The sequence below is a fragment of the Astatotilapia calliptera genome, chromosome 9 (assembly GCF_964374335.1).
Source record: "Astatotilapia calliptera chromosome 9, fAstCal68.1, whole genome shotgun sequence".
NCBI lineage: Eukaryota > Metazoa > Chordata > Actinopteri > Cichliformes > Cichlidae > Astatotilapia > Astatotilapia calliptera.
In genome coordinates this window covers 16,258,976-16,276,518 of record NC_137430.1, presented here as the reverse complement: position 1 = coordinate 16,276,518, position 17,543 = coordinate 16,258,976, and the positions used below count along the sequence as shown (strand labels likewise).

At 41.5% G+C, this 17,543-nt stretch overlaps 2 protein-coding genes and 1 non-coding gene across 4 annotated transcripts; 2 read left to right on the top strand and 1 right to left on the bottom strand.

Moving 5' to 3' along the window:
- Positions 1-8: 8 nt before the first annotated feature.
- prlh2 (prolactin releasing hormone 2) lies at positions 9-3,862 on the bottom strand. Its single transcript, XM_026179413.2, has 3 exons — positions 1,879-3,862; positions 1,293-1,476; positions 9-392 (listed from the first exon to the last, which is right to left on the bottom strand). Exons 1-3 carry the CDS (start codon positions 1,975-1,977, stop codon positions 190-192), a joined length of 486 nt encoding a protein of 161 aa, XP_026035198.2. The 5' UTR covers positions 1,978-3,862; the 3' UTR covers positions 9-189.
- Positions 3,376-3,448, top strand: trnar-ccg (transfer RNA arginine (anticodon CCG)). The gene has a single exon. It is a non-coding gene; the product is annotated as a tRNA-Arg (tRNA).
- shrprbck1r (sharpin and rbck1 related) lies at positions 3,862-17,514 on the top strand. Of its 2 annotated transcripts, XM_026179773.2 has the most exons (14): positions 3,862-5,177; positions 5,831-6,005; positions 8,071-8,148; positions 8,261-8,402; positions 8,526-8,616; positions 8,736-9,057; positions 11,744-11,844; positions 11,954-12,124; positions 13,204-13,364; positions 13,457-13,568; positions 13,692-13,871; positions 14,360-14,458; positions 15,922-16,065; positions 16,229-17,514. In XM_026179773.2, the coding sequence occupies exons 1-14, from the start codon at positions 4,899-4,901 to the stop codon at positions 16,307-16,309; spliced, it is 2,136 nt and encodes a 711-aa protein (XP_026035558.1). In that variant the 5' UTR covers positions 3,862-4,898; the 3' UTR covers positions 16,310-17,514. The 2 variants fall into 2 exon arrangements, with proteins under 2 accessions (XP_026035558.1, XP_080162587.1); XM_080306461.1 differs by lacking the exon at positions 16,229-17,514 and having other exon boundaries at positions 14,360-14,526; positions 15,922-16,062.
- Positions 17,515-17,543: the final 29 nt, after the last annotated feature.

Sequence of the window (17,543 nt, the reverse complement as noted above, 5' to 3'; positions counted from 1 at the left end):
TCAACAGATATAATCATGACATCCTGATTTATTAATCAATGTAGAGTGCATTTTTATGTACAGACATGGGTGAGGCTCATAACAGACACAAGAGAAATATAATTATGAAGACGTGTATATAGTGTCGATTTTTAAAAAATGACAAACGAAAAATAAAACGGAGTTTTTGGATGTGGGGAGGAGAGCACATCACGGTAGCCAATCACCGTCCTCCCCGTCGAGCACTTTTCCAAGGTTCTCCTTGTTTCTCAGGCTGCTGAGCAGCAGCTCCAACGTCCTGACGACGGGCATCCCATCGCTGCCCAGAGCCTCCAGACTGCTGTGCCTCTTCCCAAAGCGCCCAATGGGTCTCACCCCACGCCCCACATACCAGAATGGATCTATCTCTGGACCTGGAAACCAAGCAGAGACAAGTTTATCAGTGCCACATAAAGCAAGGGATCCATACAAGATGTTAACAGCTATGTTTGAAAACAGAATAAATATTTAGGAAAGTGGTGGTTAAATATTCTGTTAGTGGACGGACTGTGAGGACAAATACTACTATTACAGCCACAAAACGGCATGATTTTGCCTTTTCCCCCCTCCCTTTTTTAAAAAAATTGTCTTTTAGTGGCTATCCTTCAGACCTAAAACAATGGTATTCTGATATATTACCATGTAAAGTCTGAAAGCCTTTCAAATTAACTGCCAAATATGTTTTCAGTCTTTAAACAACTCCTGAAACGCATGAATGCTCACATCTGTTCAGAACGTTTAGTGTGCAACAACACAGAAGGCCGATCAACAGTATTAATAAATTAACAAATGCGTTTCTATCAAAACATTTAATTCAGTAACAAAATATCCAGCGTGGGGAGCCAGTATTAGTACTCCAATAATGACACAACCACATACTGAATTTACATTTGATGGCTGGTGGAAGGTGAAACCCGGTTAGCATTTCCTCACTCTGAATTAAACAGTGTGTAATTAACCAAATCAGTTTAAAGTCTAATAACAGAAAGTCTCCTGGTTACACTGACAGACAGCATATCTTTAAACTTAATAACTGGAAATAAAAATTTCAATGGATATAATAGGATTATTAAGAAATAATTACATTAGATCTATTGAATTCCATACACTCAGACACACACTTTATTAAATTGTGGTTGATTTAATAAAGTGTAATAGCCTATTTAGCTTTCTTTCTTTTTTTTTTCTTCTTTTTTTCTTTTTGAGCGCGTAAATCCCATCTGATCCTTATCGGGAAAGTCAAATCGGAATGATTTAAAGAAAACGGGTCTTACTTCTGTTGTCTACATTATGAACAATGTGGAAGTCGTGCTCCACTGTGGTGCTGTGAGCGCGGCTGAAGCTGGAGGAGAGAAGGAGGAGAAGCGCCAGAGCTGCGGGCAGCCAGCGGCTCGTCAGGACGCAGTGCCGGACATCAGCCGCTCTCACGGGCAGCATGCTGCGGTGTCGCTCAAGGCACTAAAGACAGGACGCAGTTATAAGTAACTTATCACTTTTGAGAAGACACTGAAAACAGGAGCTATTCGCAAAACCAAGAAAAGACAGAGCTTGATAAAACTGTTGTGCCTTTTTTGCGCCCAATAGTAAAACTTAACGAAAGACCGTTTCAAGTAGGATTAAGTCTTTTAAACCTCGGGACTAATCACTGAAACTGTAATCTGAAAACTTGAATTTCATAATTCTTAATGATGATAGAAACTTTGTGATGGTTATAAATCAGAGATCCTTTGGGATTATGTGCAGGTTGAAATAGTATAATTAGCCGCAATTAGCACAACTGTAGTTATTAAAAGCAAAGTAAAAATATTTGCATTTTGCGTTAGACATGCAAAATGCAAACCCCAAATGGTAAATACTTACCCTGAACTTTGGTAACAGGCTGAGGTCAGTTGGTGGACGTCTTGAGTCTTTATTGTTGGCAGGTGTGCCCCAGCTTATATATATCTCCATGCTGCCCATGAGGCTGTTGGATGATGAATCAAGAACGTCAGTCAGCCACAGTGATCCCAGACTACTGGATGCATCACCCTTCCTCTGCTCCTCCCACTCTTTAAACCCCCACTCATCCTTTTGAGAATGGAGGTTTGCTTTCAGAGTTTCCCTGACATCTGTCACGCAGCAGAGCAGTCCATCAGCAAGTCAATGACATGCAGACACCTTTAAATTCATGAACATGGGGAGACCCACCAGCCCAAGTAGGTCTGTGAGACAATGAACCGGAGCTTTGGTGGGCGTTTTATGATTAGCCTTTCATCAATCAGCTTGATAGGGACTGGGTAGCACACCATCGGCTTCTGCAAAATGCTTCTTGGTTAAGATGTCTTCTCACAAGCTTTTGGAACTTCAGTGATTCATGACGGGCGCTGAAAAGTCACATACACTCACAGTGCTACACATGAGGAAGAAGTAAGTGGAAATATGCTATATTTGCCACTGGTAGGTACTGAAAGGTGACAGTGAATCACAAGTGAGATGCTATGCATGGTGAGGAGAGATTTTCAAATGTATTGAGGTGTAAAGCTGCCTTGGGGCCCAAACCAGCATCTGTACAAGTCAAGAAACTGTAACACAAACTGCTTTGAAGGTGTGCCTAACAAGCAGGTGTACTTTATTCAAACCAAAAAAATACATCTGTAATTTTTGTCAGTTATGTTACAGTATGCATCCATTCAAATGCACATCAAATAATTATTCAACTCCATCTAAAACTACACAGACTATCACTGATAGCACGTGTTTATGTTCATGTACACAACTCCACCCTGCGGCAGCACTTTTGTGCCCCTCCTACCGATTAGAGCAGCCATAATTGCGTCATGGCTGAGATCAGATTGTATGTTGCAGAGTGTGGCTGCAGTAATGAGAAGATAACAACCTGAGGATGTGCAATTGCAACACAACGTGGAAAAATCCATAAATAATGAAGCAAATTAGATTTATGACAGGGAACCCTTATTTGCTGGTGTCACCCTTGGATGCATTTTGCAGACGAATACATTTAAAAAGGGCACAGAAAAATGTTCTCAGTTCCTTGTGTGCAATGTTTTATCTCACTGCTGTGATGGGTGTTAGCATTGTTTTCTCCTGCCCAGATAATTCCAGCTGCACATTTTCCTGCCTGAAAGCAAAAACACACGACATTGCAGTATCTTTCATTTTAAACTTTTCTCTCGTGACTGTGGGGTCATAGGTCCCCGAATAATCGCTGATTAGCTTTCTTTGTGTTATAGAAGTATTGATCAAGTCACAGCACCAGGTAACCAGCAGGGCTTCCTTCTCCATGACATGCTATGAATAATATAGCTGAAAGATCAAGATATGTTAATTATTTATAAATGGCAGCCAAGTGGAGCCAGTGGCCTAGTGGCCTAATGGACAAGGCACCAGACTCCGGAGCTGGGGATTGTGGGTTCAAGTCCCACCTGGGTCAAGAATACATGGGGATCAATAGGGTTAGTAATTTAAAGCAGGTTGGCACAGGCTCCTAACCCTACTGATAAAGTCCTCCCTGTTGTGATTCATGCTACACTTAAGTAACTTTTCTTTAATGTAGTTAAACATCTTTACACTGGCAAAAACTGGAGTTTGTCCCACTTGAGATCAAAGAGGGTTGAATGTGGCATACCATGTTGGGTTCGATCTCCCTGATCAAAAGCATTTCTCTTCTTTCCTACATTGCTGACACACTATCCATGATCTAAAGCATGTGAGGATGAGACAACAGGAGGTATTTCCCTTGCACCTTGAATTCAGAACAAAGGCCATTTATATAGACAAACATTCTACATCCACAAACCTTACACACAGACAGCTCAGGGGGCGAAAAGGACATTAAAAAAAGGACACAAAATTTTTATTTTTGTGAGGACATGAATATTTTAAAAGTAAACCTTTTACGAAAGGTCACTGTTGAATAGATGGCTGGTAAATGTTTTCTGTTGAATGTCACAAAAGCCATTTTCAGGCCATCAGATGAGAGCAATGGACCAGAGAGGCCCAGAGGCCTAATGGACAAGGCACCATCCTCTGGAGCTGGTGGTTGTGGGTTTAAGTCTCACCTGGGTCGAGACTACTAAAAAGGACACTTAACAAAGTCTCAAAAAGTGAGAACTAAAACGAATGCAGACTGAAAAAAAACTCCTTTGCTTACACGGAGTCACTGTTGATCTTGAAAATCTTATATAAATACTATATATATTTCCACAGACATGAATTATTTAGAAGATACCGGGAACATGCATCCACCGTTTTTGTAAACTGAATGCTTTGCTGCCTCTCTGTGGTCAAATGCGCACATAGACTTTTTTACTGGACTACATCGCAAACAAATATATGTGTGCAATATATAAATATACAGTGTGTTAAGAGACAAGAAAGAAGTGAATCTTCGGTGCAGCTAAAAAAAGAAACAGCGTTCACATGATTCATAAATATTACAGCGGCATACGTCACCCAACGAGGAACGCATGCGCAATGTGAAATGAAAGCAAACAGCAACATATCGATACCAGTCTCAAACTACTACCATAACCTTGGAGTCAGGACGGTATTTATGGGACTACAGGCAAAGGAACTTTACTTAGAAGCCAAAATAAGACACACCGAATCTGCCTGAAACGGAGCTTTCTCTAAAAAAAAGAAGAGAGAAGTGAAACATCGCTCGCGTTTGACTTTTTGGAAGTGGCTCTAAAATAGTTCTCCGACTCTGCGCACTTGCTTCCTGTTGACACTGACTCTGTCAAATAACCAGTCAAACGACTCACTGACAGAAATGTAAAAGAAGGGAAAGCCGAGACCAGGTAAGAACGCGGGACAGGAGGTAAACAGACAGGCAGACGGGACTCCGCTGGAACTATTTTCTACATGAGTCTTCGGGCAGGATGTCGCTGAGTTCAGGCGGTTGGGCTCACTCCTCCCCCGATCACACACCGGACCACTCCGCCGCGTTCCCCAGCCACTATGGGGCCTCGCAGTCTCAACTTGGCTGCCACACCGTCCTCATGTCGGTTCGGGTGTCAGTGTGCCATTCTGGGATTCGGCCGCTGTGTCTTCCGGGAGCAGGTGATGAGTCACTGAGACTGCAGCTCAGCATGGACCCGGGGAAATCCGGGGAATTCCGGCTGTCGCTCCTGGAGAACGGCGGGACTGGCCGGAGTGTGGTGAGTTCACAGCAGTGCGGGGGTTGGCTTGTTGTGGTATGTGTGTTTAAACGTTGTTAACAGGCTGTGAAAAGATAATAGGAAAGAGATGTATTCTAGATGTACCTCCACATCAATGCAAGGCTTTATGTTGTCCAGGTTTATTTTTAATGAGCACTACCTCAAGCAGTGCAGTGATTTACAGTTTTCTGGCTTTACACCAAAGCCATCCTGGTCTAGGAAATCCCCGCAGACCCTCCAGGGTCTTAAGTTTCTTATGTAAATTGCCTTATGCAAAGGCCATACCCTTGACAACTTGAGGTAGTGATTCTAAATCATTAAATATTAAAATGTTTTTTGGCAAGGCAGGTTCTTTTTTTTAAAATAGATATTACCATTTTTACCACTCTTTTGTGAAGGAAATTAATGTCTGTCCATATCCTCTTTGCACAGGTTGTTTGGGTGTTTTTAAAGGGCACCCATGACCAAGGGGGACAGATTCAGGCCACTTTGCTTGGAAGCAAATGTTATGTTTTATACACATGTCTATTTTATCTAACTACATTTTTTTTACAATATAGTGGGAAATTAAAGTTTAGACAAATCCATCACACAGTGACAAAAACGACAGCCTTTGATTTCCTCTGACTGTCGCTCACTCTTTATTATTTCAGACCATCGCCGAGTTTGATTTGAGGAGCGTGAACTACGAGGTGAAGTCGCCAAAGTGCCACGAGCTGAGTTTGGCCGTTCCTCCCAATGATCGCATCAGCTTCAACTTTCGCTGCGAGCAGGAAGCCCAGGAGTGGGCTACTGTGGTGATGTCGTCACTAAGAGAAGCACACAGAGGTCAGTCACCCAGGAGAGCAAATACTTGTAGATGACAAACAGATATTTGGCCTTGGAGCAAAGTCCATCTAGCCTTTTTATTCTGCTTATCCAGTTGACCCAGAAAAACAACCATTAACACATGACAAATTTAAAATAACCAAATAATTTAACCCCGCTAACTGCATGTCTTTGCACTGTGGGAGAAGCCAGAGTAACCAGAGAGAGCCCACTCAGACACGCTGAGAACATGCAAACTCCACACATAAAGGCTAGTGCCGGATGGTAGAGTCAAACCCAGGAACTTCTTGATGTGAGGCAATAGCTTTAATTTGCTTTAAATTGTTAAATCCTCCCAATTCTTTCGATCTTTGGGCTGAAGGAAGGACAATACTCGGTGTATAAATGCTCAATCAACAATTACTTTATTACATACAATTCAACACTTTTGAGCATCAACCATCCGGATGGGGAGACATGCATGCAGAGGGTCACAGCAAATCTCCAACTGGTGGAGGGTTACTCAAACTCTTATAGCATTTAGTGGCCCCCACCTAGTCGTAAAAACCTAAACATTCATTCTTTCTAACTCCTAGCGAGCCTGACTTATGGCCTTGGCTCCCTATTTTGTCTGCCTTTAACAACGGCGGCAACGGTGGGGGTGAAGCTCCCGTGGAATGTGCTCTCTGTCTCCTCTACTATCAGAAAAAGCAAAGTCCTGACTCTCCGAAAACAGTATTTCTTATAACTCAGCAGTATAATGCATCATGAACAATATCATTCATTCACACTGAATCAGCAGTCTAATGTAATACAAATCAGTTTAATAACTGTAATGTTATCACCTTCTTCTAATTCAGGAGAATACTACAAACTAAAACTACATAATACTTTCACAATCATTAATCAGGGGTATAACATGGCATAAGATAATATTATAACCCCACACCACCATGGTGCAAATGCATTCAAATTTGCAAAATATTGTAGGATGCTTTTGTTATGCTGATCCACCCTGTAGGGAACTTGTGTTTGTGCAAATTAAGGTATAAAATTGACTGTGTTCAGTGGTTGGTAGCAACACCACCATGAACCTCACCATTCCAAGCTTCATCAGAGTATAGGGTTTATACTCTGATGAACGATAAACCTCAGATTGTCTCAGTAGGCTAATAATGACATCATTGTGATGTTCGTAAAGCTATAAAGTGTCGTTTTAAGTAAAGTGAGCATCGTTTAAATCATGCCCTGAGCATTTTTCCTTATTTTTTAACATACAATACAGAGAACAAACCTGCGTCACTTCGGTGTTTGTTGTGACCTACCCTTCCCTTAACTTCTCCGGTATATGTGTTACTGCCCATGCTGACTGAAGGATGCTGAGGCCTGTGTGAGCTGAGAGCTCTTTGTTCTCATCATGGCTAAAAATAGTTGTTCGTGCCGCTGGCTGTATGTTTGAAGTTTCACAAAATCCAATCAATTAAAATTTATTTAAGCATGTTTTTAGCTAAGCAAACGCAACAACAGTGCTGTACAAATTATCGGACAGGCAACATGAGTAATATATGCAAAACGTAAGTTCGTACATGTTAAACCGTATAAGATAAACGTGACATACACATTGATTTATTAAAATAAAATCGAGAGCGATTACTTGGACCTGCATGAAGCACTGCGCGTCTTTCCTGGTCTGCACGGCTGCTCGTCAGCGTTGCACTCAAACAATGGGGACCTCTCTTTTTTGAAAAAGTGCAGCGTTGTGTGCGTGACTGGGATACAAACTGTGGAAGTGATGGTCTGATATTCAAATTAGCCCTGTGGAACCAAGCACAGCACTGTCAACTGATTCCACTTTCATAGTGGAAACCGAGTGGCAGACGTTAGCTTGTTACTCTTCATATTTCCATACGTTGCCTTGCTTCCCCCTCAGGGCTCAATTCACACAAACTTGCGAAATGATAAAATCACAGAATGATTGAGTTTCTTCTGGAGCTTAATGTGTTTTCTTTATCTCTTTCTTGTCTTTGAAATCTGTTTAGTTAAAATCTTTTTCCCCCCTCTGGGTTTCAAATTTATATATTGGCAGCCTTCTCTCACCATAATGAGCCACAGCAGCCCCCTGACGGTCCCCATCATCAGAACACCTTAGCTTTGCAGCAAACAGGTGAGTGTGACACCTCTGTTTCTGTTTTCATTCATTTATTTGTTGTTAGCGCCCTTCTGATCTCTGCATGTCTCTCTGTGTTTCATCATGCGTGCATTTGTTTCATCTGCAGAGGACACTTGTATAGAGCTGACCAAGGCGATAGAGGCAGGTGACATGCAGTCTGCTTCTGCCTTTGCTGCTACGCTCGCCCATCAGCGTGCTGCACTTAGGATCCAGCCCTCCACCAGAGACCACGAATACAATGAAGTCAAGTAGGAACACGATTACTCGTTATGATTTCGATACTTCGCGGCACGATCTATAATCAGTAGTTTTATGTTTCGATAATTTGATGTAATCTTAGTTGTTTGCACGGGTTTCATCTTGTCTCGCAGTTTGGCTGTCGTAGTGGAGGATTCGTCCTCATCCTGTTGTGTCACTGTGAAAGTTTTCCCACTCATGACTACTGCGTCGCTGAAACAGCAGGTTAATTTGAGCTACACATATATATGTTTATCATATTCCTTTCACAGCATGGTTTCGATTCTGCCCCACTGTTAATGTTTCTCTCTCATTCATCGTCATTCTCTTTGTTTTTTTTCTAGATGTTTCTCGAATACGGCTTCCACCCACGAGTGCAGCGCTGGGTGATCGGCCAGTGCTTGTGCTTCGACAACCGATCCCTCGCGTCGTACGGTGTTCGTCAGCACGGTGACACGGCCTTCTTGTACCTCTTGTCAGCCCGCCACGCTCGCTTGACCCCGCAGGCCCTCCAGCAGGATCAGGAGAGCATCCTCCTCTTCAGCCCTTCATCTCAGTCTTCTCCAAACCCGCCACTCCCTGCTACCTCTGCAAATGGCCCCTCATCTCAGGACTGGAGGCCTTACACCACACTTCCTTCTAGACTCCGTACCAATACTAACACTGGTAAGATGTGGTCTCTTCACAGTGGTTTATGTGAAATCTGAGCTATTTAAATCACAATTACACATGTGTATTTGTTGCTTTACTAACAAAGGGCCTTTGAACACCTTATCACTAAAACCCTTGTGATCATTGCTTTGAAAAATACACCATGGTATGTCACTTTCTTATCTTCTATATGTTATTCTAATACGAGATGAGTCTTCCTACAAAAAAGCAAAAACTTGGCGTGATTTAAAATTGAAAGGTCTCCTCTTTAAGCTTGTGTTCTTGTGCACCTCCACATTGCTTCCAGGGCTCCTGCTATTCTAGATCAGTTCCTAAAAGTCCTGTTCTGCCAGTTTGCAAGTGTTCATCTGTCTATGATTCTGTGAATCATAAGACCACCCGTGATTAGTGGTGCAACGGATCACAGTTGATCTGAAATCCGAACCGATCCCACTCCACGGTTCGGTACGCACGTGATCCAAAGATTCGAAAAAGAGAAAAAAGTATGTGTATGGTGCGCGAGGTCAGTCTGTCAGCCGGTAGTTATGGCCAGCGCTAGCGGTCCAAGTGGCAGAGCAGAGGAGTTTGCGGCATTTAAGCAGCCCTTTGCCGACCAATCCGACCGGGCTAAAGTTATTACAAAAGCTACTGGGGTGTTTAGTTGCAGACAGGAGGCCGTATTCCGTTGTGCAAAACAAGGGGTTTAAACTGTGATGAACGTGCTTGAGCCACGCTATGATATCTCGTTGCGCGTCCACTTCAGTGTGACAAGATCGTTCCAAGCATGTATGAGCAGGAGAAGTTTAAAGTTATGGCTGAACTGTCCCAGGCATCTTCTGTTGCTCAAACTACAAATGGGTGGACCTCCAGGGCAAAGGAAAGCCACGTGACCGTGACCGCTCGTTATATCACAGCGGAGTGGCCCTGTACTGCCCTATAGATCACATTAGATTAGATGAAACTTTATCCCTCGGGTGGGTTCCTCCGGGAAATTCAGTTTCCAGTAGCACAGCACCCACAGAAGTTGCAGAATGTGAGCAGAAATATACCATATATATAAACACAGAGAATACAAAAGGGATAAAAAGAATAAATAGGAATAAGAATACAAGGGAACGGCACATTTCAAGTATTGTGAGTCTATTACACCGTTGGTTATTAACAAAAACTATTGCACAGTGAAAAGGCACTACAGCTTACTTGTTCGCCCCTCCTTTGTCCCCGTTTCCCCTCCCTCTCCCCTCCAGCGAGGAGTTAAACAGTTTGTTGGCGTGTGGGACAAAGGACTTTTTAAGTCTGCTGGTCCTTGACTTTGGGAGAAGCAACCTGTCACTGAACAGACTCCTCTGGTTGTTTATGGCCGTGTGCAGAGGATGCCCAGCATGGTCCATAATGTCCATATTGCACCTTAATTTGTTTTTATATAAGTGTGTGGAATGAGTCTTCAGTTGAATGTTTTTTAATAGGCAAAAAATACTTAAATAAGTAAATGGCGAGTCGAATTTTTGTCTTTTTTTTCTATTTTTGCTGATCCGAAAATTGATCCAATCCGTGACTTAAAACCGATCTGATCCGAACCGTGAGATTTTTGATCTGTTGCACCGCTACCCACGATACAGTATTATTGCAATTTTTAGCATTTTGCAATAAGCTCACAATAACATATACTACAATTTATCACAATGGAATCAGTCTGTGACTGAATGAGGACAAATTGGTAATTATACACTCTGTCAAGCTGAGTGTGTCCAGTGTTGGCTGTTTTTTCGGGTGAGCTGATTTATTGTAAGATTGCTCAGCTAAAATTATCTCAGGATCGCCGTGCAGGAGATGAACACTGTTGCTATTAGAGGGCTCGTCTCATGTTAGCAGAGCAGCGTTCCCATTTATTTACGTATCTTTATTTATTTCATAAAATATCGATATTTGGTGCCCCTGTATCGATACAAAATAGCCATGTAAAATATTGCAATACAGTGCAGTATCGATATATTTTTTTGAGTATGAAGACAGAGAGTAGGGCTCATGAGTGTGATGGTGTGATGAAAAAGCTTCTGCCTGCTCAGTTCAGCGCGTGTTGAACTCTCAGGCACCTTGAGACGTTACAGTAGTGGCCTGCATTGACAGCCTAATGCTGGGGGAATGAACGTTTCACACGGTGGGATGAATGTCGAAGGGAAAAGAGTGACAAGCATGCTCCTGACCTGTCTGACAAAGAACTTAATATTTTGTCACACAAAGTAGGTCACAGCACAGTTTCTGAGACATGATCTAGAAGCAGAAGTGTTTGAAGTTGTTGCACACTGCCCAAGAAGACCAAAAATAGTGACTACATTTAAATTAAGTATGGCTTTTTTTTTTTTCAGTGACAGATTCAAAGACTTTATTGATCTCACCTTGTATGACTGTTTAACACCTTATTTCTATTGTTAGATAAAAATAAATAAATAAATAATGTAAAGTGAGCAATCCCCTACTAAACATAGTTTGTCTGTGACTTTGTATGGTCTGTGCCCACATAGTGAAAATGTAACTCAGCAGAATACCAAGGAAAAGAAATAATTACTCAATTTAAATCTATATGCATACACCATAAAGGTGCCATAAAGTCTTTCACACACTGGCATATTGAGCAAACATGTTTGCACGCAGATTTGATGTTGGCTGCTCAGTCTCTTTTTTTTCTCCTTAAATGCCTCAGGCGGTTTAGAGAGGCAAAACATCAGAGAGATCAGAGATCTCATCAACCTAGAGATGCCTCAGCTTGATAAAGCCCTGAGCCCGAAAACATCGCCTACCCAGGTAATGTAATTTTTGTCAACCTATCGAAAACATATACTTAAAGGACACACAGTTAAGTTCAGTAAGGTAAAAAGAATGTAGAGAATAACGGCGCTAAACAAATTTTCAGGGTTGGTCATGTCCTTCGTGCACCTACATTAACAAACCAACACGGCCGGGCTGTGAGATCTGCAGTACGGACCGACCTGAGAACTACGTTGTCCCGGGGGGATATCGACCTGATACACTGGAGCTCAGAAGAATTCAGAAGGAGAAAGAAGCTATCCGACAATACCAGCAGGTATTTAAAAAAAGAATACATTCCGGGTAGTATGGTTTTACGTGCACATACTTAATATGATTTCTGGAATATAACATGATGGTGGGCACACAAAGCTCAGTTAAAAATTTAGGGAGGGGAGCACCACTTAGTGACACACAGTTTGGCCAAATTTGACAAAATGCTCAAAGTGAAACCGATGAAAGGGAGAGGGTGATATGTATTTATTTAGAAAAAAATTAATAACCGTGGTATTTGAATTGAAACTTTCAGGCTCTCTCAGGTTGACTCTCTTCTCTTCTGTCTCTGTTTTTTGAAGGAGAAAGGGAGAAGAGAGGGGCTGAAGAGTGCTGGGCTTCAAAACACCTCACTCCTGTTTAACCTGGACCAGAACTACTGAACACACAGACACAGGCAGACATACACCTTATGTTCATTTCTATCCTTGAAGCACCATCTCCACTGCCCATGACTATATTCATGTATATCCACATTTATGCAATAAAACTGTCGAATTTTACCCCTGAAGTCATTTTAAGCTGCCTTCATGCATCGGTTGCATCCCATATTTGCAGATTCATAAGATCGTGCAGTTTACAGGCTGTGTGAGAACATGTTACTTTTTTTTTTTTTTTTTTTTGCACATTTTCTGAAAAATGTGGAAAACGTGCTCTGAATGAGCAGTAATGCTGACAAGGACGGGCAGGTTTTTAAAAAAAAACCTGTGAGATTTCTTTTTACATTTTGACCCTGGCTCCAAAAGACGTTACTCATATTGAACATCCAGTGACAGTCGTAATCACTGCAGCCTTTCAGCAAATCAAATGAAGTGGCTTTTTAATGAACTCTTTAGGAGCAATAGTTGCCACCGAGTTGAATGTATGAGTCATTTATTTTGCACTGCGATACTGTATATACTCTGAATGGATAAAAATAAAAGGTTTTGACTCTGTGTGCTTGTCTGTGTTTGTGTAAATGAGGATTTTGAGCATTTTCGAGTTTAAAATGCACATTATAAGAAAAAGCTGGAAGAGCGCAGTTTACAGAACTTGCCTTTAACCCTCACTTCCCTCCTCCAACAACACCGCTCCTTCTTCCAGGCGAGGGAGGAGGAGCGAAGGCAGAACTTTGCCCGGCTGGTGATGATGGATGGTCAGGACCTGGTGCCTAACCCTGAATCTGTGGAGTGTAGGATCTGCTATGCAGGCTTACAGCCGGGAGATGGCATCCTCCTGAGGGAGTGTCTGCACTGTTTTTGCAGGTAAAATTTAAGGGGTGGCGGTTTTTTGATTTGTTTTGTTTTTCTTGTACACCCTGGGTGACTTTTCTGTGTTTGTGTGCACGCCTGCTTAGAGAGTGCTTGCGCTCTGTCATTATGCTGAGCGAGGAGCCCGAGGTGTCCTGTCCCTACAGAGATGACACATACTCCTGTTCCTGCTTCCTGCAGGAGAGGGAGATCAGAGCTGTGAGTGAGACCAACTAACAGCTTCTGACACTTTTTTTTTTTTTTTTTTTTTTTTTAAAGCTACAGTTTTATCTTTTAGTGTTAGCACACATTCACCATCTTCCTCCTGTTTCCTGGTGACAGTTGGTTCCTGCAGAGGAGTATGAACGCTGGCTGCAGAGGGGCCTTTCAGTTGCAGAGTCTCGGTGTGAGGGCAGCTATCACTGTGCTACTCCTGACTGTCTGGGCTGGTGTGTGTATGAGGATACTGTCAATGTCTTCCACTGCCCTGTCTGCAAGAAACACAACTGCCTAATCTGCAAGGTAGAAATCATACACAGTATATACTGGTATAAAATGAAATTTAATAATTTATTCCTGTCTTTTCCTATATTGGTTGCTTGAACTCATGTGATGCATTAGATTTGCACATATACTATGTAGAGATGCAGACTGAACTTTGAACTAATTAATTAGTCCAAGCTCATTTAGAATAAGTTTATTTGAGTGGCTTCTGCCAGGAACAGTTCATTTTAATTGCACATTATGCTGTTAAAAATGAAAAATACTTTGTAAAAATGAATACCGTACATAAATGAAAAAATGTCCAAGTATTGACATGGTTTTAACTGGTTTGGTTGCCTCGTGCTAACTGCAAATTGAATAAGAAATGTTTATTTCTGCAAAGAATGCCTGTTTTGCTCATTCCTAGCTACATTTTTATTGAATTTATCCAATTGTCCTAGAGTGATTTACATAAATTACAGTTTTTAAAAGATCCTTATTTGTTCCTCTTTCTATTTTCTCCTCAGTCTATCCATGAGGGTATGAATTGTAAGCAGTACCAGGACGATCTTGCAGCGCGTGCTATCAATGACTCTGCTGCTCGAAGGACAACACATCTACTAAATGTGAGCTACAACAGACATGGAGTTGTGGTCAGAAGTTTTCATACATTCCTTGTGGCATGAATATCACGGTAATTTGGGGTTTTTAGTTATTTCTTTGAACGGCAGGATACATTTTTATTACTTTGAAAAACAAGAATTGGGTGCACGAGTTTCTAATCCATACAGGCTCAGATCTATACATACAACCCCACTAACATTTGGTTAAATATCTCATAGCAAGTTGTACTATGAGCAGATGTTTTGGTAGCCATCAACAAGCTTCTGCTATAATTCTGTCTGTGATATTTAACCACTCTTCTTGGCAGAATTGGTAGAGTTCTTTAAATTAGTTGGTCTCTTGGCACAGACCCGCTTTTAATCCACAAGTCTTCAGTAGGTTTGAAGTTTGTACATTGGGAAGACCATTGCAGAAGCTTAATGTTAGCCTGCTTTATCCAATCCAAAACCAGTTCATGTATGTATTTGGAATCATTGTCCTGTCTCAACACCAACTGAATCAAAGTTTCAACCATCCAGCTGTTGATTTACGGTGAAGCTGAAGAATTTGGAGGTAGTCCTTCTTCATTATTCTATCCATTCTGTGTATTGTACCAGTACCACTGGCAGCAAAACAATCCTAGAACACGATGCTACCACCACCATGCTTCACAGTTTTACTTTGTTTTTAAGTTTGAAAGCCACACCCTTACTCCTCCAAACATGTGTCTTGCAATTGTGGCCAAATAGCTCAATCTGACCATAAAACACATTTGGCTTGTCCATGGGGGCAGCTGCAAATTTCAGTTGAACTAGATGGTGTTGATTTTGGAGCAGGGGCATCTTTCATGATCAGCACACAAATCCCTTTTATGCAGCAAATAAAAACAAAAAGTTGTAGTCAATCACAATTACTAACAAGACGTAAGCGTGCCTTGGCTTTGTCAAGTTAAAAGACATTGTAGAACCTTCATCACTAATTATTAAAACATTTAAGTGAGTGTATGTATATATTTGTGCCTGTGTGTATACCTTTAAATCTGTGTAGATTAGCGAATATCTCAAATAAATTCAAACCTGTGCAAGAAATTCTTGGTTTTAAAGTAACAAAGTAACAAAAGATGTATGCTGAACAGTGCCACCCTGGAAAAAGAACCGTCCAAAGAAATCATTAAAATCCCCAAATTACCATGACAGCCAATGATGAGTGTATGTGAACTTCTAACCACAACATCTGTACTGTATGTGGGATGTGCGACATGACAGAGAGTTCTTTTGAGTTGTACACTGTTTTAAGGCTATTTGTAATGCACAGAGATAGAAGGGACAGTGTTGCAGATCCATTTTTACCTCTACTCGTAAGCAGTGAATGGCTTTGTGGTCTAATGCTTACAGACAAACTGATATATACTGGTAATGCTTTCCATATCCTCGGGTCTCATATTCTTTCTTCTTTTTCTTGTTCTCATTTTATCTCTCACAAACAGACTCTTGTGCAGTCAGGGGAGGCCATGCGCTGTCCACAGTGTGGCATCATTGTACAGAAGAGAGATGGATGTGACTGGCTGCGCTGTACAGTCTGTCACACTGAGATCTGCTGGGTAACCAGAGGGCCACGCTGGGGGCCAAGGGTATGAAATCTGTCCTTTCTACCTTAACTTTAACGATTTATCTATTTTTGCTTTATTTAGTAACCTTGGTCAGATAGACTCAAAAACTGTTTATGTCCACCTAAAAAGACTGCAAAGCCTTGTTTTCCATCAAAGCATGTTCCTCATTCTGTTGCTTTTAAAGGGTCCAGGAGACACCAGTGGAGGATGTCGTTGCAACGTGAACAACCGAAAGTGTCACCCTAAATGCCAAAACTGCCACTGAGAGGGTCAATATGGGTCAGATTGCCCCGAATGAATGAATGACTGAACTTGGGGAAAAAAGCTGCTCTCTCAATAGCATGGAAAGAAAGACTGAGATTTCTATTTAAGCTATATTTAATACAAAATTGTGCAGAATTTATACATTAAATACATACTGAGATCTTTAATCAACAAATCTCTAACAGTCACTTATTTTCACTGGTTTTTCCACTGGAATCCGAATGAAAGAAATAATATTTTTACATGTCGCTGCATCTCACTAATAAGAATGTGGTTAGTTATGTAACGAAGATGAGCGTGGTCAGAATTATGCGGTATAAAAAACAGGAGTATTTACTTTGAATGCATGTGGTGCCTTTTCAGAATGTTTGCACAGCTGATGTAGCAGTACGGGTGCGTTACTTTCTGTTTAAGCAGTTACGAGCCTGGATGCATTACAGAAAACTGAAGTGGCCTTGTTTCTCGTGCACAAAAATCAGTAGCAGGGTGTTTCTGAATGAAACAAAATGTGACAATTTTTTCTCATTGTGATAGATGAATGTGATAAATAGATGAAGCAAGAGTCCAGAGTTACATATAGAAGCATTTCTGAATGTGTGTATGTGTGTGTTTGTACGTCTGCGTGATGCCGTGTAATGACTGCATGGGTGCCTTGTTACCAAAGAGGTTTGAACCGAAACAAGTGTGTGTCTGATTATTCCTTCGATTGGGATCCGTTGGTCTGATGGCTGAGAGAAACCAGACTGTTTTCACAGAGTCGTGTTTTATTACCCACGACTCTGTGTTCCCCCAGAAACTGCTCACATTTGAGTATTGTGTGATGACATCACCAATAAATGTCAACGTGTTAATTAAAAGGCAGGTATTGGTTGTTAAGTTTATATTTCCTGTATGGGGAGGCACATGTAAACACCTTTTGTCAATAAGCTTTTATTCCTGTAGAAGACCTCGGATACAATAAAGTAATTCATAACAGTGTAAATACTTGGAACATGTTTTTATCCATGTACGCATCAATGCCCTCTCTCTTCACTGGAAAAGGGGGGGATGCCTAACTTCAAATTCCTGAGTTTTCCCTCGACTACACTACTGCCCAGAACTGACAGGCCAAGAAAAGATCCTCACTCCTTTCTGTGTGTAAAAGTCAGCACTGTGCTGCTGACTTTCTGTTGTGCCTTAACAATAAATAAACACCATTCAAACTCACACGTGTGTTTGTGAGTGATTTAACGTAG

Coding starts and splice junctions, on each gene's coding strand:
- prlh2 (XM_026179413.2), bottom strand. CDS start 1,977: ATGGGCAGCATGGAGATATATATAAGCTGGGGCACACCTGCCAACAAT. Junction 1,477..1,878: donor GCCTGTTACCAAAGTTCAGG/GTAAGTATTTAC, acceptor TCCTGTCTTTAG/TGCCTTGAGCGACACCGCAG. Junction 393..1,292: donor TCATAATGTAGACAACAGAA/GTAAGACCCGTT, acceptor CTTGGTTTCCAG/GTCCAGAGATAGATCCATTC.
- shrprbck1r (XM_026179773.2), top strand. CDS start 4,899: ATGTCGCTGAGTTCAGGCGGTTGGGCTCACTCCTCCCCCGATCACACA. Junction 13,569..13,691: donor AGGAGAGGGAGATCAGAGCT/GTGAGTGAGACC, acceptor TCCTGGTGACAG/TTGGTTCCTGCAGAGGAGTA. Junction 13,872..14,359: donor ACAACTGCCTAATCTGCAAG/GTAGAAATCATA, acceptor TTTTCTCCTCAG/TCTATCCATGAGGGTATGAA.